The sequence below is a fragment of the Amborella trichopoda genome, chromosome 2 (assembly GCF_054954075.1).
Source record: "Amborella trichopoda isolate Santa Cruz 75 chromosome 2, AtrichopodaSantaCruz75HAP2 v2.0, whole genome shotgun sequence".
In the NCBI taxonomy this organism is placed as follows: Eukaryota; Viridiplantae; Streptophyta; class Magnoliopsida; order Amborellales; family Amborellaceae; genus Amborella; species Amborella trichopoda.
Window position 1 is genome coordinate 55,312,691 of NC_142337.1, and position 27,129 is coordinate 55,339,819.

Below are 27,129 nucleotides of genomic sequence, written 5' to 3' on the forward strand. Positions count from 1 at the left end.
TCCTGTAAAGTCAATGACACAGGCCCTCAACATATCTTCCAATGTTTGGATGGTCCTCTCTGATTGTCCATCAGTTTGGGGGTGAAAGGCAGTACTAAAGGTGAGTCTCGTCCCCATGGCTGACTGTAGCCTAGCCCAGAATTTAAAAGTAAACCGAGTATCCCTGTCCGATACAGTACTGACTGGAACTCCATACAACCGTACTATTTCCTTAATGTATAATTGGGCCAGTCAATCCTTGCTGTACGTCGTGCGAATCGGCAGAAAATGGGTAGCTTTGGTCAGCCGGTCTATAATGACCCAAATGCTATCTTGTCCTGAATTTGTTCTAGGCAAGCTAGAGACAAAATCCATAGAGATGTGCTCCCACTTCCACTCTGGCACAAGTAAAGGTTGTAACAACCCAGCGGGCCTTTGATTCTCAGCTTTTACTTGCTGGCATGTTAGGTACTTAGACATAAATAGTGCTACCTCTTTTCTTATATTATTCCACCAAAAGGTTTTCTTCAGGTCTTGATACATTTTAATACTTCTGGGATGTATCGTATAACAAGAGTGATGTGCATCTTCCACGATAGTTTTCTTCACACTCTCATCATTCGGGACACAAATCCGACCTTTGAATCTTAGCAAATCCTCACTACATATAGAGAATTCGTCTCTCTTTCCCAGCTTCACCTCTTCTACAATTGTTATAAGCTGAGGGTCTTTCTTTTGTGCCGATCAAATCTGTTGGATTAATTGGGGTTCTGTCTTAATGTTGGCAATCATACTTACCATACCATTAATGGACGGAACCGGATGCCAATCCACTATTTTCTCTAACAATCTTATCATGGATCATTAGATGAGTTAAGACTCTCGTAGATTTTCTACTTAGAGCGTCGGCCACAACGTTAGCTTTTCCTGAATGATAATGGATTGTACAATCGTAATCTTTTAAGAAATCCATCCATCTTATCTGCTGCATATTTAAATCCTTCTAAGAGAAGAAGTATTTCAAGCTCTTATGATTTGTGTATATTTCGAATTGCTCACCATATAGATAATGCCTCCATATTTTCAAAGCAAATACTATTGCAATCAGCTCCAAGTCATGAATTGGATATTTTTTCTCATATTCTTTCAACTGTCTGGATGCATATGCCACTACCTTCCCATATTGCATTAATACACAACCCAAGCCTTTATGTGAAGCATCATTATAAATCACAAATCCCCCACTCCCCTCAGGAATAGTTAAAATAGGCGCTGAAGTTAATCGAACTTTTAATTCTTGAAAACTCTCCTCATATTCACTTGTCCACTCAAATTTGACATTTTTCTGTGTCTTCAATCGAGTCAATGGGGTTGCGATTCGAGAAAATCCTTCTACAAATTTTCTGTAATATCCTGTCAATCCCAAAAAGCTTCGAACTTCAGCCACATTACTTGGTTGTTTCCAATTAACAACGGCTTCAACCTTTGAAGGATCAACTGATAGATCTTCCTTTGATATGACATGTCTTTAAAAATGTCACTTGTTCAAGCTAAAATTCACATTTACTAAGTTTGGCATACAATTTCTTTTCTCTTAATATTTGCAATACGATTCTTACATGCTGCTCATGTTCCTTCTGATTCTTGGAATAAATTAAAATATCATCGATGAATACCATAATAAATTTATCCAATAAAGGCTTAAAGACCCGATTCATCAAATCTATAAATGCAGTCGGTGCATTAGTTAATCCAAAAGGCATAACTAAAAGTTCATAATGGCCATACCTTGTTCTGAAAGCTGTCTTGGGAACATCTTCATTTTTAATCTTAAGCTGATGATATCCAGATCTAAGATCAATTTTTTAAAACACTTGTGATCCTTGTAATTGATCAAATAAATTATCAATTCTAGGTAATGGATACTTATTTTTCACTGTGACTTGGTTCAACTGTCTATAATCGATACACAATCTCATGGTTCCATCTTTCTTTTTAACAAATAATACCGACGGATCCCAAGGTGACACACTGGGCTTGATAAAACCTTCATCTAATAATTATTCCAATTGTTGTTTCAGTTCCTTAAGTTTTGCAGGTACCATTCTGTAAGGTGCCTTAGAAATTGGTGTTACCCCTGGCAATAATTCAATGGAGAATTCAATTTCCCTGTCAGGCGGTAATCCTGGCAATTCTTCAGAAAAAACGTCGAGAAATTCTCGGATAACTGGAGTGGTATCCAAATTTATCTCTTCCTTTCTATCTTCTTTGATATAGGCAAGAAAGCCTCGACACTCTTTTCGAAAGAGACGATTAGCTCGAATACAGGAGATTAAATATGATGGGGAGTTTTCTTTGATACCATTGAAGTAAAATACTGGTTGATTCGGAATACTAAAAATAATCATTTTCTTGTAACAATCAATACTTGCATGGTATGTAGAAAGCCAATCCATGCCTAAGATTACATCAAAATCTTGAATTTCTAGGAGTATTAAATCAACCAACAGTTCTTTTCTTCTCTCTTTTTTACACAGGATTTGTACACTATATTGGTGTCACTTGAATTTCCCATCGATGTGGCTACCTCTAGAATGTATTCTAATTGTTCTGGTTCTACTTTTAAGTGGCATGCAAAGTGTGATGACGCAAATGAATGAGTAGATCCAAGATCAATCAAAACATGAGCTACTTTTTGGGAGATAATAAGAGTACCTTGGATCACTGATTTTGAGGCCTGAGTGTCTTACTGGGTGATCGCAAATACTCTTCCCTTCATCTGAGGCTTTTGAGCTATCTCTCCCTGCTTTGGAAGCTGTTGCATTTATAAGCTAAGACATTGTCTAATCTGGTGTCTTAATTTTCTACATTTAAAATAGGCTCTAGTATTCCAATAACAAGGGCTCGATCCATGGTTTTTCCCACATTTTTTAGATGGTTCTACTGGGCTTTGAAGTTGCAAGAGCCTTGGTTTCTTGTTTTCTCTTTCAAACTGATGTTGATTAGATGGTGTGGGTCTAACATGATTTTTCTGATTTTTCGTCTTTTGGTAATCTTCAAAATCTTTTTCGACAATTTGGGCTCGATCCACTATTTCAGCATAAGTTCTCAATTTTAAGACTGATATTCTGCTTCTAATAGCTGGTCTGAGACCCTTTTCAAATTTCTTCACCTTTCTTGCCTCATTGTTAATCATATGTGGTGCAAACCTGGCCAATTCAGTGAACTTGGCCTCGTACTGTGCTACTGTCCAGTTTCCTTGGATTAATTCCAAAAATTCCATTTCTTTTTGGTCTCGAATAAAATCTGAGAAATACTTTTCATTAAACGCCTCTAGAAATACTTCCCAAGTTAAGGGTTTATTTTCTTTGACCAATACTCCTTTTGCCATTCGCCACCAATGTTGTGCTTCTCCTTCTAACATAAAAACTGCCAAGGCCACCTTCCTATCATCAGGACATTCCATTACCTCAAATATTTTCTCCAATTGCATAATCCATCCCTCGGCTTCTAATGAGTTTACAACACCCTTAAAAGAATTAATTTATTAAATTGTTCGATATCACTCCCACCATTTTCCGTAACTGACTGCCTGCGTGGATTGTTGTTTTCCATCTGATGTTGCATTAGAGCGACCATATTTTCCAAAGCTTTGTGAATTCCTTCTATATTAGCTTCAACTATTTTGGATTTTGATTTCATCCCGATCTGTACAAGCAATAAATGTGATTTTAAGTACATTCTTTTTAAATTTCTTAAGAATCTTAAACCTATTGCTCTGATACCATAATTGTCACACCCCAAGAATTTACAATACAGATATTCTTGAGGTGTGACAGTCAAAACATATATACATCTCTTGATATGACAAATTTACAGTGGCGAGATCTTACAAAGTAATAAAAGAAAGCTAGCACAACAATAATATCTTCCAGATCTTGACGAGCACTCAAAATGAAACCACAGTTATCCTGAAAAAATGTTTACCATAGTTTGATGAGTTTGGTTACTCCGTAAGTGATCGTCCTAAAAATAATCATGGTTAAAAGATATCAATATTTTCAAAAAGGAGATCTATTAACAGAAACGCATCAACAGTTTCACTTTCAATAAATGCATAATTAAGTATAATCCGAATAATTGAAATGCATATAACATTTTAACGGCGGTGCATAATTCAAAAGATTTCACAAAATACCCTACTGGCATCCCAAGTAGGTTACTTATATGCCCCTCAGCGTTCTGATGGGTCCACTTAATACCTATTGACGTCCCAGATAGGTCCACTTAATCCCTGCAGGTCCACTTATACCTCACCGGCGTATCGGATGAGTCCACTTAATCCCTACCGGCATCCCAGATAGGTCCATTTATACCTCACCGGTGAACCAGATGAATGCACCTGCATACTTAAAGTAGTTTTAAATATCTTTAAACATTCGAAAGCAGCAATATCATGTACTCAACATATCACTGAAATTATTAATATGAATTTCACTGAAACCATTAATAACAATCACTTTCAATACCATTTCTAAAATAACCAGTCAAATATTTTGGGCTCAAATGAAGAAAGGTAGCAGTTTGTAAAGACATTCTAGCATGATTGCCAATCTAATATGGATAGAAAAACTCTTATAGAAATTCACGAATACATAATCATCACAATTTATGGGATGTCAATTCGCAAATAAGTATTTCACAGACAGTGCTATAATCAATTACAAAAATATCAGTTTTCAGATAATAAGGCAGTTATTTGCACATGAAATTTACATTGTCTAAATATTCAAAAACAGTAGAAAGAAATCTCACAATTTTACTAAAAGCAGAAATATCACATTTATTTCTAATAATTTTACAGTATCTAAAATTTTCTAACAATAGACAACAAAAATAAATAAATTTATTTTTAAGAATTTACAGCATTTAAGATTTCTATCATAGATAAAATATCACAATTTTATTAAAAAGATTATTTTTCAAATTGATGAGGTCGCTTGCGCATAAAATTTATCACGCCTAAAATTCATGATAATAAGCAGAAGTAATTATTTTATTTCATTTTTAAAAAGAACGGATTATTTTCAAGCTAATGAAGTCACTTACCTAAAATATTTGAGATGGAGCTTCCGATAAAAATTCGGCTAGAGAGAGAAAGAGCTCACTGCATTTTGACTAGAGAGAGATCTCAAAACTTTCTAAGGTGGGAATCCTCACCTCTCCGAATTTAAATTCTTATAACATATTATTATATTATTTTATTAGGCTCCACCTCATACCTGAGGTGTTACCTTAATATTATGCGAGAGACGATTAAGGCCGACGTCAACTAAGGACATGGTAAGAGAAAGGAAAAAACCTAAACCAAAAGCTTGTGAAAGTAGTGATGGTCCCTAAGGACCATCATGCTCATACGAACCATCACTTGATTAAAAGTTTTTTTTTTTTTTAGGATTATTATATAGCGCGACCTATGAAAATTTTGTGAGGAGTAAGTGGGGTTGTTTTTGTTAGAGTCCAATTAAAAATATAACATGCCGTCAACACGGCTTCTCACCAAAAGTCTAGGGAAAGACTTACATGCCCCATCATACTTCTTACTTTTTCCACCAAGGTCTTATTCCGTCTCTCGGCTACACCATTTTGTTCGAGAGTATATTGCATGGTGTACTAATGGATGATTCTGTTTTTAACACAGAATTCTTTGAAAAGTTCATAAGAATATTCCCCCCTCTATCAATTCTAAAGATTTTGATTTTCAAGTTGGTTTGATTCTCTACCTCGGCTTTATATTTTTTGATTTTTTTCTAGGGCTTCAGATTTTGCGTGAATAAGATACACATAGCCATATCACGAGTGATCAGTTATAAAAGTGATGAAATATCTTTTACCACTTTTACCTGATCTAAGGCAGGGATGTTACTCATGTGTTTGCTTCCTCTTTCGAGAACGGACCTCAAGTGGGTATTTGGAGTTCGGAACCAATCTCTCTCTCCCTCTTTTGCGTATTACCATCACAATTCTCTCTATATCACTCACACTAACAAATGCTAAAACACTCGAACTGCGCTGATAAGATATGTGTATCAAAAAGAATGTGTCTCTTGATTATCAAGAAGGTTTATATAAACTTCAGGAAGGAAGTGATAAGCTTTAATCTCCAATTGATAACCATAAGGTTGTGGTCCTTTTAATCTGCATCATTGATTGCTTTGCAATGTCTATCTTCATCTCGACTTCTGCGCTGATTGCTCATATTAATTAGTATTTGAATCCACAAACTGGTCTTCCCACCTATCTTCATCTCCACACGAATTTGCACTTGCGACCTGGTTTTATATGAATTTGAATCCGCTAGCTGGTCTCATTTCCTCTCTAAGTCATAACTATATTTACGGGTTATGGGCAACCAAACACCCAACAAATCCATCTTATCCATGTTTCACCGGTGTCGCTCTTCACCCATTCCATCCATGCTTCTCGCACATGTGCCCACATGGGATAGGCCTTCCTACCCATAACCCTATGTTTGGTGCTAGCCAATTGTTTGTGCTCTCTATGTAGAGTGAAGTAAATAACAACTTGGGCACAGTAAGCACAAGGCTTAAGCCTTATGAAATAAGTAGAGTTGCACTCTAATCTTGCTAGAAATTGCAGTTTTAAGTGCTGGAAATTCTTATGATTGCTCGAAAATCTATTTTTACCTTTGATTATGAAATTTGAATCTCCACAAAAAGTGCATACTTAACATAACTACAAACATTGGAAATAGATGACTCAGATAACACATATACCAGATGCACTATCTTTGGGGTCGGAATCCATTTTCTTTTCTAATTCTATAATTATTGAGGTCGAGATAGTTTTCCACCATGGATACACCTTTTTTACATCGGTTTCTAGAGGTGCGGCTATACCTTTTTATTCTACAAGGCCTAAGCCTTACGTCAAGTTTTTCCAACTTGGAATAAACAAGTATCGTGATTAATGGTGCCAGGGTATCACAAAGCCTACAGGCACGTCCAATTCCTAGGTGGGGGTCACGCGGCCGTACAAGTACTATGGGAAGGAGGGAGAGAGCCAAGGCATATATGGGTTGATCGTTGGCGTGGCACAATTAACTGTAGGACTCCATCTTACCATGGACCTCCAAAACTTCAAGTACAAGGGATAGAGAGAGAGGGAGCTACTTTTCGCAGCTTACACCTCACTTAAATGGTTCATCGATCTCGGAAGATCTATGAATCGTCAAGGAAAGAGACAGTTTTAAAGATGACCTCTAGTCTTGGTCAACATAGTGCCAAGGCATCACAATAGATAGCATAACATAACATCTAGAGTTCCATTCCTACGGCATCTCAAGCTAACTTCCAAATATAAAGAGAGAGACCATAGATAACTCGAATCAACTAGAAGAGAGAGAGAGAGAGAGAGAGAGAGAGGTACCAGATTGGGTGGTACAGCTCCCCAAGTGGTCACCTCAGAAAACTAGATCCAGATAGTTGCAGTACAAACCAAGAAGAATTCTCTAGGCCAAAAGATTATATGGTTCCACAGGTGAGAAAAGTTTTTTTTTTTTTTTGATGTTAGGGTGGGTGGTGGACCCCACCAATTGATCTCCAGCCAAAGGAATACTTTCATGACCCCCATATATTGGGGATGCAACTGCTTTTAGGGCCCTCATATATCAGGAATGTAACTGCCACTACAATGTGATCAACATATAAAATAAAATAAAAAATTGAACAATGCATATACTCTTGTTACCTGCCGAAAGTTTCGTCCTTAGATTGAACATAAAATATCCAAATTTTTGAAATTCAGATACAAGGTGTTTAAAAACTCAATCAAAATTTTTATTTTTCAAAAATATTATCCTAAGTAGCATTTGCCCAAGGGAGTAAGTCTAAACTGTGCTCCAGCAGCAGCAGTACAATATACACACTCATTGCAACGTAGACAATAACATCTATTTTACAAAAAGGGGAAAGGAACCTCAATCCATGGATGCTTCAGGACGTCGTTGTATAAGTGAAATGGCCTCACAAGACGTCGTCTTGTGAAATCAATAAAATCTACATACTCTTACACCATTTGAGCAGCCCTTGCAGCTCAAATGCAAACCAATAAATCATATATTTCTAGAGAGAGAACAGAACATTCACCTCTGGATTACACTGAAACTCTCAATGGGGTCCGATTCCTCAAGCATACAAGCCGCTTGGAAACACTCGGAAGCATCAGATAGCCTCCCATCATCTCTATGGACCATTCCCAAATAATACCAAGCCATTCGGTTTGTGGGTTCAAGCCTTAAGGCGTCAGAGAGAAAGCTCCTCGCAACGGGCAAGGACATTGATCCGCTTCTCCACAGCAAGGCCCCAATAGAAACCTTGCACGGCACATGATTCAAGTCTATAGAGAGAGAATTGCTATAGGCCGCTAACGCTTCTCGAATTTGCCCACGAGCCTCGTATATCATTCCTAGCAAAAGCACACTAAATGTCAACAAGCCTCTCAAGTCTCTCTCTCTGTTTGTCTCTTTTTTAACGAGCCTCTCACTCTAATTTCTTCTTTGGCATCATGGCATGCACTAAAATCTTCTCTCTCTGCTTTCTATATGAGCATTTTTTCTATGGGGGTATGTTCTATAGAATAAGAAAACTTGGGGGTCTTTACCTTCTGTGTGAAAAGTGGACGCAGAGTAGAACTTTAGGGCTCGTGCCTTGTCCAAACATGTCTCAGCATCACTCCAATGTGAGAGGCTCGAGTAGAGGTTTGCAAGGTCTTGCCAGACTTCGTATTCGTTAACATTCTCCTCTTCGGCCTGAACATGAGAGGGAGAAAATACATGGTTAGGATAAAAAATAAAAGAAAGAGAACAAAAAGAATTGAAACTATAGGAACTTAAAAGGCAAGCAACTTCTTGCAAAAACTATATACATGGACTTGGGAATTTCTTATTGAAACAAAACAAATGCAAAAAGAAAGAAAAAGGAATTCATATTGGTTGTCACTGAATCTAAATTGCTTTTACCAGACAAATAGCCAATTAGAACACCGAAATCCAAGATAACCAAACATGCTAAAGATAAATATAGGTATCATGCCAACATAAACACAAGATAAGCTAACCCTACCATTAGCAAGCCTGGATAATGGACAGCTCATCAAGAAGAAATCATCATTCTTCATCACAATAGAATAAGATAAAAGTTCTCCACATTCTCTAATTATTAATGGGCACTCATAGAGTTTATAACTTTTCACAGACGTACCAGAATTACCATAATCTTTCTTGAAATTTCAAAAAGTTTCAATATTGGGGTGGACATCCACCTGGAATGTTCCAAACAGAAGATAGGTTTGCCAAATACAGGATCTCACTATACCAAGTCATTCCTGGTTTTCTGTTTGACGGAAGGCATTTCTTGTATGTAAGTATGGAGCAAAGAAATTATATGATCCCACTAAAGCATATGATATATTTATTCCCCCGTTTAAAACCCTATCCAGAAGAATTTTTAGGACCCTAATTTTTGTGGATATAACCCCAACAACAACTTCACAAAAAAGAGGGGAGGGAACTCATAATTACTCTTTATCGCCCTAATATTGAACAAAGACCATCCAATTTACAAACAGATTAAAGTGTTTGGGAACTCAAACTTTTTTTTCTTTGAAAATACTCATCTGGTGATTTTCAAGTGGATCTCAAAATTTTAGATCGATAAAAACTCTCCTAGTTAGGTCCTTATCCCAAGGTAGTAAGTGTACAATGTGGTCCAATAGCAGTGTGGGGTCCCATGTACCCCATATAGAAACTCTCTCCAAGATTTGTCTCCCCAAGAACAAAAAGGCCAGATATCAATCTCAATCCCGTAAACCAACCTTCAAGAATTATATAGTCCCATATAAGAGAGGACGAAGCCATGTTGCACACGCATCTCTCTCTCTCTCCCTCTCTCTCTCTCTCTCTCACACACACACACACACACACACATTTGTCTTGTATTTCAGTTTCATCACCAATCAAGAAACAAGTATACCCACTATCAATCCCTAAAAAACAGTCCACAGAATCCATTGAACTCAAAAGGCCATCAATTCAGAGGAAACCAGATCAAGATTAGAAGCAAAACTAACCTGATTAAATGTTCTCATAGGTCCAAAGGACTTTCTTTGAGCCTGAACCAGAGCAAGGAGGAGCCGATAAGTCTCAACCGCATCCATGGTCAAAGACTGCGCAATCTTAAGCTTCGCCTTCATTCTAAGCAAAGCCCCTTGTTCCCACTTCCCAGTTTCATCCAATGCTGCATCTATAACCACTTCAGCTTCAGGATACCTCCTCTGAGCACTCAAAACTAAGGCCAAAAATCTCCACCCCTTCAACACTGAACCCCCTGTAGCATCAATAAATTCCTTTGCACACCTCACTGCACCACTAGAATTTCGATGTTCTGCATATTCAAGCCCCAAATCAAGAATAAACTCTGGGTTGTTCCTCTCGAATTGAATTGCTTTATCCAAAGCCTTCAAAGCCTCAGCTTGCAAACGGGTTCTTTCATGATCAGAGGAAGCAACTCTTGCTTGCTTGCCCAAGCATTTGCCCAATAATCGAAGATACGCTCCCTTCATATGCCTTCGGTTTCTTCCCTTAGAGATTGCAATGGCTCTCTCTGCATACCCCACCCCCTCAGAAGCGAGCAAGCAGTCCTCACTGCAAGCCTTTGCAGCCATTAACAATGCCAAAAGGTTATTGGGGTTCTCATTCTTGTTAAGAGATTTCCTTAACAGATTTAATGCTACCTTGCTTTGTCCAGAACCCAAGTAACAAAGGGCCAAATCGTTCCATCTCTCACACCGAGGATATATCCCGGGTAGAACCTCCTCTATGTGCTTAGCTAAAATTGAGGTCTGCCCACATAGAGAGAGAGCAAATGTAAAGTGTTGCATTATAGATGGATCCCACTCAGTCTTTCCAAGAAAACTCTTTCTTAAGAGTATCATTAAGAGTAAGATAGCCTCCTCTAAGTTATTCTTAGGAACAAATGAGCCATCCGTTTGGTAAGCTAAGCTTGGTGGGCCTGCCTCAACACCCCCATATAACAAGAATACGGCGAAAGCTTTTTGAATTCGAGCACAGCACTCGCTATCGAGGTTCCATTGGCTAAGTAGGGCACGCCTATAAGAGGATGCCGCCTCTTGGTGGGAGCCAGCTTGCTTCCATAGATCAGGTAGGAGCTCGACTGCCTTGCTAACTGTCTCCTGCAATTTGTTGTCTAGTAAGATCTCAGGTATTCCATGGGGGAATATCTTCTCAACAGCATCGAGAACACTTTTGCACTCTTGAGCAGCCTCTGCAACACATGAAAATATATGGAATTCAACACCAAAAATTTTCCTCTTTCTTTGATAATCCACTTAATTGAATTCCAATATCCAAACTTCTCTTATTCTTTGATCGTCACAATTTTTTCTTTTTGGATATTAAATTCTTTCCTTCATTGGTAAGTCACAACTCATCAATTCTCAATACCAAAACACTTTTTTGTTTTTATTTTGTATTGTAACATCTCATTTATTTGCCAATACCCGAACTTAGAAAACAACCAATATTTTACTTAATTTTATTTGCAGTAAAATCCAGAAAACAATGGAGCAGTATTGGAGTCTTATTCCAAGAAGCAGAAGTTGATGAAATACCACATAAGAGAAATTTGGCACTATAAGCAGTGTGATTGTTGGAAAAAACCTAGGAAACTATGGACGCCAAACTTTACAGCCTTTCTAAAATATTTTAACTTGCTGAGTGACTTCAAAATTGGGTTTCCATATAATTTCTCATGAGTTTTAACAAATCTCTAAACCTGAACTTAGAAAACAACTAATATTTTACTTAATTTTTTTCACTAAAATCCAGAAACCAATGGAACGGTATTGGAATTTTATTCCAAGAAGCATAAGTCCATGAAACACCGCATAAAGAGCATTTTGGCACTATAAACAGTGTGATTGTTCGGAAAACCTAGGAAACTATATGGACACCAAACTTTACAGCCTTTCTCAAATATTTTAACATGCTGGGTGAAGTCAAATGTTGGGTTTCCATATAATTTCTCATGGGTAAAAAAATCTCTAAAAAACATCTTACAAGAATAAACCACACACACAAACCCCCCATATAATTTCTCATGAGTAATATATGGGTTTTGTCAGGGTACTCCTACACATGGAGTATTCACTTAGTATACCTAACATTCATTGGACACTCATTACCCTTGTTTTGTAATACAATTTTTTTTGAAGGGCATTTTCATCATTAGTCGGGGTAGAATAGTTATTCCTATTAAAAATAGGTTAGAAAACAATTAGTGCTCTATGTGAATGATGTTATTCTCCATTATAGTTAATAAATGACTTTTTTTGTATCAAGAAATTCTACTTTACCCTGAAAAGAGAATGACATCATCCAGAAGAGGTGTGACATCATCCTCATGGAGCACTAATTGCCCTTTAACCACTAATACATAGCCACTAGTTTTTAATAAGAATATCTATTCTACCCCTGCTAATGACAAAAATGTCCTTTATAGAAAACAAATTTGTAATACAAAACAAGGGTAATGAGTGTCCAAAAATATAGAGTATATTAAGAAAATACGTCATGTGTAGGAGTACCCTAACAAAACCATATATATATATATCAACAAGCACATTCTCTAAAAAAGACCCAACTTGTCTCCTAAAAATAATATGTAGACAATATATTAGTGGAAAAATGAAAAATAAAACCGCAGGAAATTACCAAAAAAAAAAAACGACAAAGAAAAGAAGGAACTAAGCTAGGACCATCTAACAAATGTCTTTTATTGCTATAGAAGGAAGTGCTTTACAGTGTAGGCCAAAGTTAGTTCAATCTAACCTTGTTCCAACAATATATACCCAAACTATCTCAACATCAATTTCATCAACATTATCCGAGCCTTATCCCAACTAATTGCGGTCAGTAGTCAACTAATATCTCAACATTATTTTCATGGAAAAAAAAATACAAATGCCTTTAAACTTGGACTTGCCAGTACCGAGGGCAAGTTGACTTGCCATATCCTGAGTTGACTCAACGAGTCTTATCATTAAAAAGTCATATTTTTTTATGAAAATTCACTTTTCTATTTTTTGAGAAGCAGACTCACACAGACTCAAATCCCAATAGGATCCAACTCATTGAGTTTTTAAAATGAGTTTCATCATTTTCTTCATTTGGGTGAATTGAGGCTCCTTCTGGAGCTGGCACCTTGCTGGAGTACCCTAACAAAACCATATATATATATATATATATATATATATATATATATATATATATATATATATATCAACAAGCACATTGTCTAAAAAAGACCCAACTTGTCTCCTAAAAATAAAAATAATATGTAGACAATATATTAGTGGAAAAATGAAAAATAAAACCCCAGGAAATTACCAAAAAAAAAAAACCGACAAAGAAAAGAAGGAACTAAGCTACGACCATCTAACAAATGTCTTTTATTGCTATAGAAGGAAGTGCTTTACAGTGCAGGCCAAAGTTAGTTCAATCCAACCTTGTTCCAACAATATATACCCAGATTATCTCACATCAATTTCATCAACATTATCCGACCTTATCCCAACTATTTGCCGTTGGCAGTCAGCTTATATCTCAACATTATTTTCATGGAAAAAAAATACCAATGTTTTTAAACTTGGACTTGCCAGTACTGAGGGCAAGTTGACTTGCCATGTCCTGAGTTTACTCAACGAGTCTTATCATTAAAAAGTCGCATATTTTTTTATAAATATTCACTTTTCTATTTTTTGAAAAGCAGGCTCGCATAGACTCAAATCCCAATAGGATCCAACTCACGGAGTTTTTAAAAGCTCAGTGAGTTTCATCATTTTCTACATTTGGGTGAATTGAGGCTCCTTCTGGAGCTGGCACCTTGCTGGATCCACTTGGCTCAGGCGAGTCTGTGTCCAACCCCACCAAATTTTTGAAATTAGAAAATACTATAAATTAGTTGGGAAGGTACATGGGAACCATAGTCCATCGTCTCATTCTCTTCCAATTTGGGGGTCAGAGAGAGAGAGAGACAGGAAGGGAGGGAGGGAGAGGGAGGGAGGGAGGGAGAGAGAGAGAGAGAGAGAGAGAGAGAGAGAGAAAGAGAGCTACAAGAACAATAAAACACTCCAATGGTGGGTCCCACTCTCTTTCAATCACCATTCATCATTTCATTGGACAGTGATGGCATATTGGAATTTAATTTTACCAAAAGGTCATTAAATCATATTATATTATAGAATTAAAAAAGAAAAAGAAAAAAGAGACGAATTAGTTAGATGATGATGACAATAATTTACATACCACTTACTCTCCCAAGCATTTGGAGGCACATAGATTTCAAATAAATGGCTTCAAGCACCAAGCTAGCTGCATGTTGTGAAACCGAATGCACTGATTCACTACGAGAGCGACCTCGTCTGGAGTGGGATTTCTCAGGAATTGTAGGTTGTAACCGCTGTATAGCAGCTTGAAGGTCTATCCCATCGAATACCCGAAAAGCGGCTTCAATGTTTCCTTTCTGATACTCAAGCCTGCCCAGAAGAGCTCTAGCTTCCTGGAATGAACATTTCGAAGGCGTTGAATTTACATTGAATGTTCAAAGGGCAAAGTTTATATAAGGTAGCAACCGTACTTGTAGAAGTAAGGTTGCAATAATCTATATTGTCCATTTTAGTCAAATAGTTTAGATGTCACGCTATCTTGAAAAGCGTGAAGGATTTGATACTATCAAATTTACCCCAGACAACTAAAATGGAAAATGTGAAACACCACAAACTTCTACAAGTAAGGTTGCCACCTCATGTAAACTACACCCTGATTTAAAAGGCAATAAATTACTAAAATCCATACACGTATGGATGATATGTTGATACGATCATTATTGAAAAGAAACCATTGAAAGTAAATAACCATAGTCCACTGGTTATGACTCTCCAATGAAATGATGCATGATGGTAGAGTGGGACCCACCAAAGAAAGATATGATGCCAATGATGTGTCCCATTATCTCTCCATCACATCCATCATTCGTTGAGTGGTCATGAGCCATGACCAAAAATGGAATATAGAATCCTGTCCCAGAAAAGTTAACTATTGACAAGCACGCTCATCCACATGCATTTTCATATTGATTACAAAAAAAGATGTCAACTTGGAAAACAACAGTTTAGCTCACTAAGTAAGAACTATCATAGAAGTTGCAGGGAATGCTTCAAACTGCATCATCAGTACATAGTAATATTGACAAAGATGTATGGAACGAAAGAGAATGTGATATTTCTTTTAGTAAAAGGCTGTAACAATTAATCTTGCAAGCCAAACAGCAGCACAATAACTTCAACACTGTTTGAATAATAAGACAGACCATAGAATGAATAACATGCTAAGAACAAGGCAGGAAGTAGGTTGAGAACAGAGGAGGCATATCCTTCAGGTTCTACAAACATAAAAAGGAAACAAATGGATCCTTTATACTTGACATCCTATGAGAAAACAGAAGAATTTCAGAGAGTGCATTTATGAAAAGCCAAGCTGAAAATTCATGCACCTGTGCCCCCCACCCCTCCCCCCACAAAAATATCCCCCAGCGCCGGCAGAAAAGAACACTCAATAAGGTTTTAAAACTTTCACAGGGGCATGCGCACCTCATAAGGGTTTGTATACACGAGTCATTTTTGAAGTGATCCTATGAAATCTAGAATTGGTAGAACATTTATAAAGTCATGCACGCACCATAATTAGGATCCACCATCAAGGTTTCTTTTGTTAGGGACTTTGAGTCAACCCAAGAATGTTTATCATTATACTTTATTATGCTTCCATACCTAACTACTTTCAATTTTCTGCTACGAAAGCACACACTGAATTCCATGCGATGCATTATCTTATTAAGCTCCCCTAGCTATACCCTTCAGATATTTTGTGAGTTGATAATGACTATTGCTTTTGATATACTTTACATGTTAAACGGATGCTTTCATCACCAGGATCATGAATGACACCATCCATGCCAAGATAAGCCCCTTGATGGTTTTGCAGTTGCTAGGAGTGGCCTGATCCAGCCCTAAAAAGCAAGCCTGGTCCAGAACATGTGACCCGAGGGCAGGGCTGGGCCTCTGCCTGGGCCTGGAGAAGGGCCACAACCGGGCCGGCCCCGGCCCTTTTTTTCCTTATTCGTTTTCTCTTGTTATTTTTAAAATATCTGTGGCCCACTGCCCTGCCCTGACCTGCCTTGACAAGGCTAGGGCCAAAGTTGGCCCCGTCCAGGCCCGGACTATTGCTAGCCGTTGCTCCCTCGCCAAGAAGCATTTCGGGAATTGGTGAAAGGGTCTGCTATCCCCCAATTTTTCAAAATCTTCTTAGAAAACCTTATGGTACATTTGGTTCATATGGAAAAGTTTACATGGAAACATTTTCATATGAAGGAAATTCCCAATGTCAAGAGATATGGAGGTTTTTTTCACATCAATTGGTCCATTTTATGGTAAATTATTCTGCTGCTAGAATTTGTTGACATAGAACAAAAAGCAAATTCAGACCTTTGTGCCATGGAAGTTGGATAAAGGAATGGATTTCTTGCATCAAAATGCTTGAAAGTAGAAATAATTGATTGTGGTTCGTAACTTTTTATCTCAAACAGGTGTTTAAGGCCTTGTATTTAACCAAAAAGGTGCCTATTCTAATATTATGTTCTTGATTATAATTTTGACAGTTAAACACAACAATCAGGCAATTGTAACCACATACATATGCATAGTTCGAAAATGGGCTGCACGTAGGTGAATACCAATTGGTATAGTTGCTCCTAGGAGCCCACTTAGGCAGCCAAGTCACCGTGTAGGCAGTGCCTTGAAGCACATTGGTTGAGAGCGGAAAAAGGCCATTGGCCAAGGGCAAAAAAGTAATTTCCCCTGGAAAGGGGGGAAATGAGTTTTGGGGGGCAAATCTAGCCTCCAAACGCCTATGCGCCTAGTGCCACCCCAAAAGAATAAAAGTGTAACACCCCTTAAAAAAATAAAAAAAAATAGTTAAGGCCTACAAAAATGACTAAGGGCTCAAGGTCCTTCTCTCTTGCTCACGCCCATGTGCTCTCTCTCTCTCTCTCTCTCTCTCTCTCTCTCCACATATAGGAAGAAGAGGAAAAAGAAGATGTCCTCCAAGTGTTCGATGCGAGGATATCAGTGTTTTAAAATGCGGCCGCATCATGCGGGATGCGCTCGCATCCGCATCAGAAACAGGTGCATATGCGCTTTTGACAAATGCGGCCACATATGTGCCGCATCAGGCGCATCGTAATTGCATCCCGCATAGGCCGCATCGCACCGCATCCCTGCTACAGTGTCCGCCAAAAAAAATTTATGTTTTGCCCCTCTATGAGGGGCAAAATGGTCTTTTTGACCATCCAAATGTTTCCGAAACTGTTTGGGGGGTTAGTATTAGGGGCCCTAAACGAAGATTTTCAGCCACTTTTGTGGCTTTTTATGCATCAAATTGAGATAAAAAAAATTTAGGCGGAATTTTTTTTTTATCGAAATCTTCGATTTGGCAGTTGTTTGATACTTGGATGTTCATTGGATGCTTTTGATTGTTGATTTGGAGATGTTAGGGGTCGTAAAGAAATCGAGCAGTACTTCACAGAGTCGGTAAATTTTTTTTTTCTTCTTGTACAATTTTACTATTATACATATTTTTGGGGCAATGTCTTCTTCCCAATCTTCTAGTAATAAGGATCCAGCTTGGAAATATGCTAAGCTAAAAAATCCCAAAGATAGAAATTGTGTGATATGCTTACTCTGTGGAAATACTTATATGGGTGGATAACTGGATACAGAATCTCCGACTAATAGTTTTGAAGTTAATCATTAAACTAAAATACCTACTATCACATATATCACCTTCATATTTTTTTTATGTATTAACTTATTTTTAAGAATTTTTTTACATTTATTGACCTCATCTGAGCCGCATCGGCCCCCCACCGCATCAGGGTCGCATCCTGCATTTTAAAACACTGGAGGATATCTCTCACACACAGTCACACACATACACAAACGCACATATGGGCCCATATGCACTCGCTCTAGGTATAAGAAAAAGGAAAAGAAAAAGATGACCTCCAAGCATTCGATGTTAGGCCCCCCTCTCCCTCACGGGCTCATATTCTATTCTCTCTAAATATAAAAAGAAGAAAAATAGGAACATGACCTCTAAGTGTTGATGTGAGACCTCTCTCTCACACACACAAGCCCATATACTTTTTTACACACACACACACACAAAAATTCTCCCCCCCCTTCCCCCCCCTCAACAACATCCCAGGTCCCTCCCCAAGTTGTTTCTGGGCGCCCGCCTACGTAGCCGCCGCCTTCATTCGTTTGAACATAGCATATATGAGATGACGGGAATGGAGCACCAAGCAATATTTGGACTCCATTTATAATTGTCCCTATGGTAAACGGTTTTGGGTTGGGAAATTTTTGTACTAACCCCTTAAAATGATATCAATTTCAACCCTTTTCTTTACCAACATGAGGCATTAAAAACCCGTGAAATCTATCATCCCACCCCTCCTCATGTCACTCCCCTCCTTTTATATATATATATATATATAGGGAAAAGATCCTGTCAGTCCAATGGCATACTGCTACAGTAAATTCCAATGGCCCAAATTGAATCTGAACCGATCTAACGATCCTAGATGTCCGGTAGTGTTTGAATTTTAATTTTTTTCTACAAATCAAAATGATCTGAAATTTGGAGCGTGTGTATATAAAAAATAGGTAAATCCTCGAAAAATATAAAAAAAATATTTTACATGAAAAAATTTGACCAAAATACCCCTGTAGAGTTTCAGGGGTATTTTGATCAATTTTTTTTGCGGATTATTTTTTTTATATTTTTATTAGGTGTGCATTGATGAGAAGAACATACACCTAAAATTTCAAGTGATTTGGATTTATAGAAAAAAAATTAAATTTCAAACACGAAAAGATGTCGTGACCGTCAGATCGACCCAGATTCAATAATTTTTTTTTTTTTCCTTGTTGACTGGCCTAAATAAATCACACAATCATGTTCAAGTATTTTCTCCCTCTTCCCTCTTCTATTTTTGATAAACCCAATAACCTAACCCTGTATTTTCCTCACTGCTCTCCCAATATTTTCAAAGCTTTTAACCACCAGCCATAATTGCATAGAGACTGAACCAATTGGGTGTACAAAAATTTCTTATCAATCCAACCGACCATTGCATGTGATTGCACAGGTCGGTACGGGTTAAAAAATAAATAAAATAAAAATTGAAAGCTCAGCATTTGTAGTTGGTCCTTTCCGTTTAGGGCAATAGGTGTAGCATATGTCAGTGGATCAGTTTCAGTATGTTAGTGGATCAGTTTCAGTTTATTGCTAAGTACATCAAGGACATGGTGGCAAGGAGCAGTTGTAGCAACAAAGATAAGGAAATGGTAGTTTTGACAAGGTTTGGGTTTCAGCACTTATGGCATACAATATCTCTATATATCAGAAAGATGCTGATATAATACACATGCTTAAAAATATACATTAATGCTCTCAAGAGGGCCAATCTGAGACACGTGACAATGAACTTTTTTTTTTGGTGGGTAAATATCTTGTATTGATCAGAATTTTTGTGTACCATATTGATACTAATGAAAAATTGAATCAATACAGAAGCGGGTGAGAACATTACAGATAATCGGGAAGTCAAAAGGGAATAACAAGGATTTTTATAAAGAGAAAAATAATAATGGCTGTTGAGGACTTGACCAATATCTTAAAGCATGAGATGTGTATTGCAATATAAAGTATAAACTATCGTAGTATAAAGAACCTCAGTATTCAAGTTCGCCATAAAGAAATATTGAAGCTGTGATAAGATTCTATCCAAACCTCAGAAGGTTCTGAACCATGTTGTTTGCACTACTTAATATCTGATGGAACTATTACACAGCAAAAAAGTAAATAAGCATCATTTCCCTCTACAATATTTTTTAATAGAAATTAATCAATTTTTGTTTTTCATAACTGAGAAAACTAGGCCATTTGATAAGCCCACCTTTTCAGAAACAATAAGATCTCCGAACCCAAGTACAAGGTCTCAATAATTGGAGTTGTCTATAACTACGACTAGAGATCCAGTTATCTTTACAGGAAAAAGGAATGGATTCGAGATTCCAATCTTTATTGACAAGGGATAATATTTGATGCCATTTATGAGAGTGTCATCCCATGGACAACTCAACAAATTGGCACATGTATTTTGGATATGGGGAATGATTTCATGCAACGGTTGTATAATAGTATAATGCAACCACACCTCTAAAAGACCATGTTTTTGGTATTTATATGACCCCAAATTTTGCTCACACATTCTTTTCATCCTCATAATCAATCTTATGAAAAACAAAATTTAAATTTCACCCTAGATATGGTCAAAATTAGTACCCTCTAGCAATGAATCTCGACCGTCCATTTGGTGAATTTCAGGATCTAGGCCTTGAGAAATTCAAAATCACCTTTTTCTTGTTTAACATGGTTTATCTAATGATGATAACGCTATACAAAAATTTTGGGAATAAAAAAATCCTTATGAGGCCTATATCTAACCATCTCACTAAAATGGACAGCTTATATTAATTGGTTAGAAAAACTTTTTCTAGGGTGTTTTTTCAAAATTTTCTTTTTTGTGATTGTTCTTTAGAATGAAAAGAATGTACATTTAAAAGTTGCGTCAAACAAACGTCTCTAATATGGTTTTTGAAGATGGTTGCATTATACTACTATACAACCGTTGCATGAAATCATTCCCCTTTAGATATAATATGAATTTTAAGATCAACTTTTGGTAGTGCTGATGATCCTCATTTAGGTCCAATTTTTTTTTAAGAAAAAACAAATGAAAAAGCTTAGTTGAGTCAATACTGTTATCGACTCATGTATAGGGTATTCTAGAAGTTTACTTTAAGATTCCATTCTTTTTTAAAGAGGCATAATATTTAGTGACCACTTACGAGAGTGTCATCACGTAGTTTAGATATAGTATGCACTCAAAGATCAACTTTTGGTAAGGAATCGGGATTGGGTCAAGACAGTAAAGGCTGAGTGTTCATATCACAACGTCTCAAGTTCCATTCCTATGTCACCTTGTCAGAAAAGAAAAAGATCAACTTTTGGTAGCGCTAATGAACCGCTTTTAAGTCTAATGTTTTTGAAGAAAAACAAATGAAAAGCTTAGTCGAGTCAATACTGTTAAGTCTCGTGTATAGGGTTTTCTAGAAGTTTATCCACATAGAACCTCACAGCACATTATATATGGTTCAGTGGCAAACTGGTTCACCCAAACTCTTGATCATTTACTGAAAGGCACTGTTCAAGAAAATAAACACCCAAAATGGTTCTAGACCTTAGCACTCATGTTCCTGTGACTCTAAAAGTCCAAACATGATTCAAGATGGATCAAAGTACAATGCAAGTTATAAAACCCATTCACGCACATTTGAGTAACAAGAGTACTTGTGACACTTAGGAGATAGCATACCCACATCTCAACCATCAAAATGTTCACGAGACTATCATAAGTACCAGCTGGTTCTCATCTGCCATTTCATGAAAAAATGGTAAAGGGCTACTCAAGTCAGGAGCTCCATTGCAATAACAATGAAAAGTTAAAATGGAAGTATCATCATGCAATTTGTGTTCATTCAAAGAATGTATTATAAGAGAGGTGGGAAAAACAAAAGAAGCAAGAAGAAAATCGCACAAATATTTGAGACTTCACTTAACAAATAAATTTCCAAGCAAGGCATATCCTTTCAAATACAAGTAAGCCACTTCGTCTTTGAGACATATGTACTCATAAAAGTAAAAGAATGTGGCACCAATTTTGATATAAATAACTCGTCATAGATAAAATAATATCGGCATTGGATACTAGTAGGCAATAGGAACTTATTAAGATAAAATGATACAAATAGCAACATAAATTATGAATGAAATATAACACTATGCAAGATATTATATTATATCTAAAATTATGATAAAGTTCTTTTGTAAGCTTTCTCTACAAGATGTTTGATACGTCTGAAGCCATACAATATAATATGATATACAAAAAATGAAATATTAAAATAGTAAGATTGTATGATACACCTTTACAACTATTTACATAAGCTATGTAGTAGGTATTTACAAAGGGTGCGGTTTGTATAGAGCCTAGGTTCTAAACAATCAAATTAGAGCTTCAAATAGTGTTGAGAATGTGGTTTCAATACTGGAAATCTTTATGATAGCCTTAAAATATACTTTTATCTTTATTTATAAAATTTAATGCTTCAAAAATAGTGTAGAACAACAGATCTATGAAAACTTGAAAATTGACGGTCAAAAAATGCGTTATAAAATACACTATTTCCAGAACTTGAAATCTATTTTTTTCTCATATCCATGCATTTTGATGTCGAGATGATCAATTTGAGGATATTTGGCCATCAAAACAACCTCTTCTAATGAAATTTTTGAGGTAAGCTCTAATTTGATTGTTTAGAGCCTCAGCTTTCTATAAACTTTTTCCATTTATAAATTAACGAGAACTTAGGTGTGAGTCTAATAGGTGATAAGATGAGAGAATCTAGACATAGGTGGGCTAGACATGTGCAGCGCAGACCAAGTACAACAATTGTTAGGAGGTGCTTGTTGGTTCAAGTGGAAGGCTCAAAAAGGGCAATGGGTAGGCCCAAAAAGACATGGTTAGCAGTAGTGAGAAAAGATATGGGGACCTATGGCCTCACTGAAGGTATGGTCCTTGATAGAGTAGAATAACAGATCAGGATTCTTGTAGTCGACCCCAAATAGTTGGGAAAAACTGATGATGATGATGATGATGATGATGTAATAAGCATTGGAATGGGAACATGGCTGATATCATAGTCATATGAGTGTGTGTAAATCGTAAACTGACAAGCAATGCGATCTATAAGCACAATAAAGCTATTTTAACAAAGAAATGTCTATAGACCTATCGAAAACAAAAAAGAGTCAAATAGTGTATGCTCACTTCAAAATTAAGAGAAAGTCCCTCCCGCAATGAAGACTCTGCCTCTTGAATATTCCCTTCATCGAGCTTTGCCTCAACCTCTGATGTTTTCATGCAAAGCCCATTTGCACAAACCTCCTTGACAGACATATCATTTTCGGATACACCACCACCTTCCTCTATTCTCACTTGCTCCCCTGAGAAAGTGCATAGCATTTTTTTACGTCCACGTGTGACTCACGTGTTGTAACAACACTTGGGACAGTGATACATGTTTTGCTTACCTGGAGAAAGAAAACCTAATTTCCTCAGAGAAAAGAAATTGAAGATGAAAAAGTTCATTTGACTTTGAAACTAGAAGATTTCTAGGAAGGACAAAGCGTGATAGGTGTTACAATCATTTGCCAAAGGATTCAACATCGATTTTACAATTCCAAAAATATGGATTATTAAATTTCTCAAAAAAAATAATAAAAAAATCATGGTTCATCAGAAACTATAACTGTTTTCACAAATAGGAACACAACTGACAAATAGATAGCAAAAATTATACATGATCCACTGAAAGTTACACAAACACATTAATCCCTGCCACAAAAATTATTATGGTCTTGAATCCCAAGCAGCGGTATACACTTTGTTCGTTTGACATGGTTTTGTTTGAGAACGAAGAGGAAAGAAGAAAATATGGACAGGAAGCATGTAATTATATTGTCAAGTTGTTGATATTCATATTCAATTGAGCATATTAACTATCATTGCTATAACACATTATGAGCTATCAGATGGTTTTGTTTGAGAACGAAGCGGAAAGAAGAGAATATGGACAGGAAGCATGTAATTATATTGTCAAGTTGTTGACATTCATATTCAATTGAGCATATTAAACAATCGTTGCTATAACACATTATGAGCTATCAGAAAGACATGTCATGAAAGAAAAAGTCATAAATTTTATCGAACAATATTTTCATAAATGCTAACACTTTTGACTTTTAGCTATTTTATTTTCCACAAAAAAATTTTGAAACTTTCTTCTATTTTATTTTTATTTTCCATAATTAACAATAGAAGAACACCCTATCATCATTTAAGGCCCATAACATCGTTCAAGCATGACCCACAATACCACAATTAGATACTCGGATACAAGGCATAACAGTGCAGTACTGGGGCAACTAAAGCTACACATATCTCAGAAGCATAGATTCAAATAAAATGTGCGACCCCAATTCAAAACCAAGCAATCATAATTTTCCAAAGAACATATCGGTCTACCTAGCAAGCAAAAACCAACACAAAAGAAGCAACCTAAGTGCATCTCAATGTAAAAGAGAGGGAGAAAAGGAGTAAAACCCAAGCAGTTGTTTAACTGAACAACTCAAAAAACCTCAGTAAAAGATGTTAGTTTTGGAAGATACAAAGCTCAACCAGCTGAAAAGGAAAGAACAAATAATAAACGACTCAAATGGGAAAATTTCAGATTTTGATTTCTCATTCAATCCGAGAGAGAGAATAGAACAGAATTCTGAGAGAAAGAAAGATAGGAACCAAGTGAAATCAAAATCACAGACATAGGGGAAACAAATAACCAAATTCCGCGAGAAAGAAGGAGAAACAAGGAAATCAAAATCACAGAATAGAGGAAAAGATAGAACCAAATTCTGAGAGAGAGAAGAAACAGAGAGAACCAAATTCTAAGGGAGGGGGTGAGAGAGAGAGAGAGAGAGAGAGAGAGAGAGAGAGAGAGGCAGGTTAATTCTAGCCCTACCAAATAAATTCTTAAACGATCAAAAGCAGTTGCTCATCCAATGAGATCATTTCCTCCGATCACAAAATTCCATAAGATTAAACCTGGATCAAGAACTAGAGAGAGAGACAGAGAGAGACAGAGAGAGGAAAGGAGGGAGAGTTAGTTATGCAAAACAAACAAAGAAAACCAATTTCTCCCCTCCCTACTTCCTCCCCCCAAAAAACCCACATTCCAATGCTCAAAATACAAAACTGAAAAAAAGAAAAAAGAAAAAAAAAGGAGAAAGAAAGAAAATAAAAAAGACGCAAGCATTACAGCTGAGATGTCGAGGATCAATGAACAAAGTTGAAAGAAAACATACCTCTCATATCTCCTGCACTCGCCGTTTCGAGAGAGATAAAGGCAGATGACATTCGTTCAAGGGAAAAGTAGGCTTCGCAGAGCGAGAGAGTAGGTGGTATGTGCAGGCAACGAGAGAGTTTCTACAAATGGGCCGAAACGGGAAGTTGCAGAGAGAGAGAGAGAGAGAGAGAGAGAAGAGGTGGTAATTTCCAGAAATGGTGGGGATTTGTTTGTCACCATCTCCTGCCCTTTGCTTTCTCCCACGAAACCGGCCTGTTTCTTCTCTTCATTTCTCTTACTCGCATTTCCTATCCTCCACAAGTATTTTTATTTTTTATAGGGTGCAGTTTGCATAAGGTTGGAATATTTAACAATCAAATTAAATGCACCCCTCAAACTTTATTTAATTTTAGCGTCTAAAATTTGTAGGATTCGCAAAATCTATTTTTTTTTTTTTTATAGATGCGAGGCTCTCACCAATCAAATTAGAACCCACATTAATTTTTTTACTAAAAAAATGTTGTTCTGATGTCCAAATATACTCAAATTGAGGTACAGACATGTGAAAAAAAATAGATTTCAAGTTTTGAAAATAGTGCAGTTGTAGTGCACTTTTGAACCGTCAATTTTTAAGATTTTCAAGTTTTCATCGATCCGCTCGGCTTTCACTATTTTTTAGTGGAGATGATCAATGGGTGTAGTTTGTATACGGAGGCATCCGTAGGTGTAGAGATAAGATGCACCTTCAAATTTTACCATAATATATAATTTTGATGTAAAATGTTTTTAGGATTATTTTAAATCTATTTTTATATCTAATTATAAAATTTTAAATTTAAAAAATATTTAAAATAATAAATCTATAAACATATGAAATCTTGAAAATAAACGGTGTAGATAATATATTATAAAATATACTATTCTTTAAATTTAATTTTTTTTTATTTTTCATAATTATATATTTCAATGTCGAGATGAACAGTCAAAGGTTTTTCAACATTAAAATGACCATTTCCGATGGATTTTTTAAAGGAATCCGTAGTTATAAGGTAACAACATAAGGTTTTCGAATGTAAAAACATTTAGGTGCACATTAACCACGTGTACACTTTTTCCTTTTCTTTTAATTTCGAATATCCCATCTTTTCTAGAATGACAAAAATGCCCTTCTTTAATACGTGGACCGTTATTTATTCGCTGTCCGCGTTTCCTACGTCGGGTTTTTCAACCGCAGCACAGGAGAAACCATGTACTCTATTTAATGAGCGAGCGTTCTGTAAGGAGAAGTACAAAACTACCATTGGTTTAAATCGTATATTACATAATCACCCAGCGTACTTCGAAAACGTCAGCCTCTGGCCTCCTTTCTCTCTCTTATTCTTTTAAGTTTCGAACATGTCTAGAGAGGGAAACAGATCAAAGCTCCAGTTTATTTTTTGATAATAATCAGCAAGGGAGACAGGTTCCTACTTCTTTTTTTTAATAGATTAAAAAATTATATTTAAAAAATATTAATTAAGGGTGTTAATAGTAAGAGTGAATACCACGACACATTAAGTGGGTATGGGAATCATTAGGGCTAGAGAGAGAAACAGTTTTGAAAGCACATTGTGCGTCTTGATGTGCCTAGAGAGAGAAGCACCTCTAAGCTCTCTAAAATTGATGTTGAGAAAAAAGAGGTTTTTAAATGACATTTATTAAAAAGGGGGCGTTTTGTATGTTCTTTTGCAACATAGAAGTTTTATTTTTTTCTACCGTTCAATGGTCTATTTTTTATTAAAGGTTATTAAACGTTTGATTTTAGATCAGACGTCTTAAATATTTTAATTTTTATTTTTTTAATACAATTCTTTTGAATATACAATTTAGTACATGTCATCTTCTCATTGGGGTGCATCTATA

General features: G+C 36.5%; 1 protein-coding gene across 2 annotated transcripts; it reads right to left on the reverse strand.

Annotated features, from left to right (window-relative positions):
* Nucleotides 1-7,816: 7,816 nt before the first annotated feature.
* NPG1 (tetratricopeptide repeat (TPR)-containing protein) lies at nt 7,817-25,497 on the reverse strand. Of its 2 annotated transcripts, XM_011623979.3 has the most exons (7): nt 25,247-25,497; nt 24,904-24,998; nt 23,154-23,416; nt 14,384-14,636; nt 10,129-11,342; nt 8,662-8,809; nt 7,817-8,466 (listed from the first exon to the last, which is right to left on the reverse strand). In XM_011623979.3, exons 3-7 carry the CDS (start codon nt 23,346-23,348, stop codon nt 8,144-8,146), a joined length of 2,133 nt encoding a protein of 710 aa, XP_011622281.2. In that variant the 5' UTR covers nt 23,349-23,416; nt 24,904-24,998; nt 25,247-25,497; the 3' UTR covers nt 7,817-8,143. The 2 variants fall into 2 exon arrangements, with proteins under 2 accessions (XP_011622281.2, XP_006841599.2); XM_006841536.4 differs by lacking the exon at nt 24,904-24,998.
* Between the last annotated feature and the right edge of the window lie 1,632 nt (nt 25,498-27,129).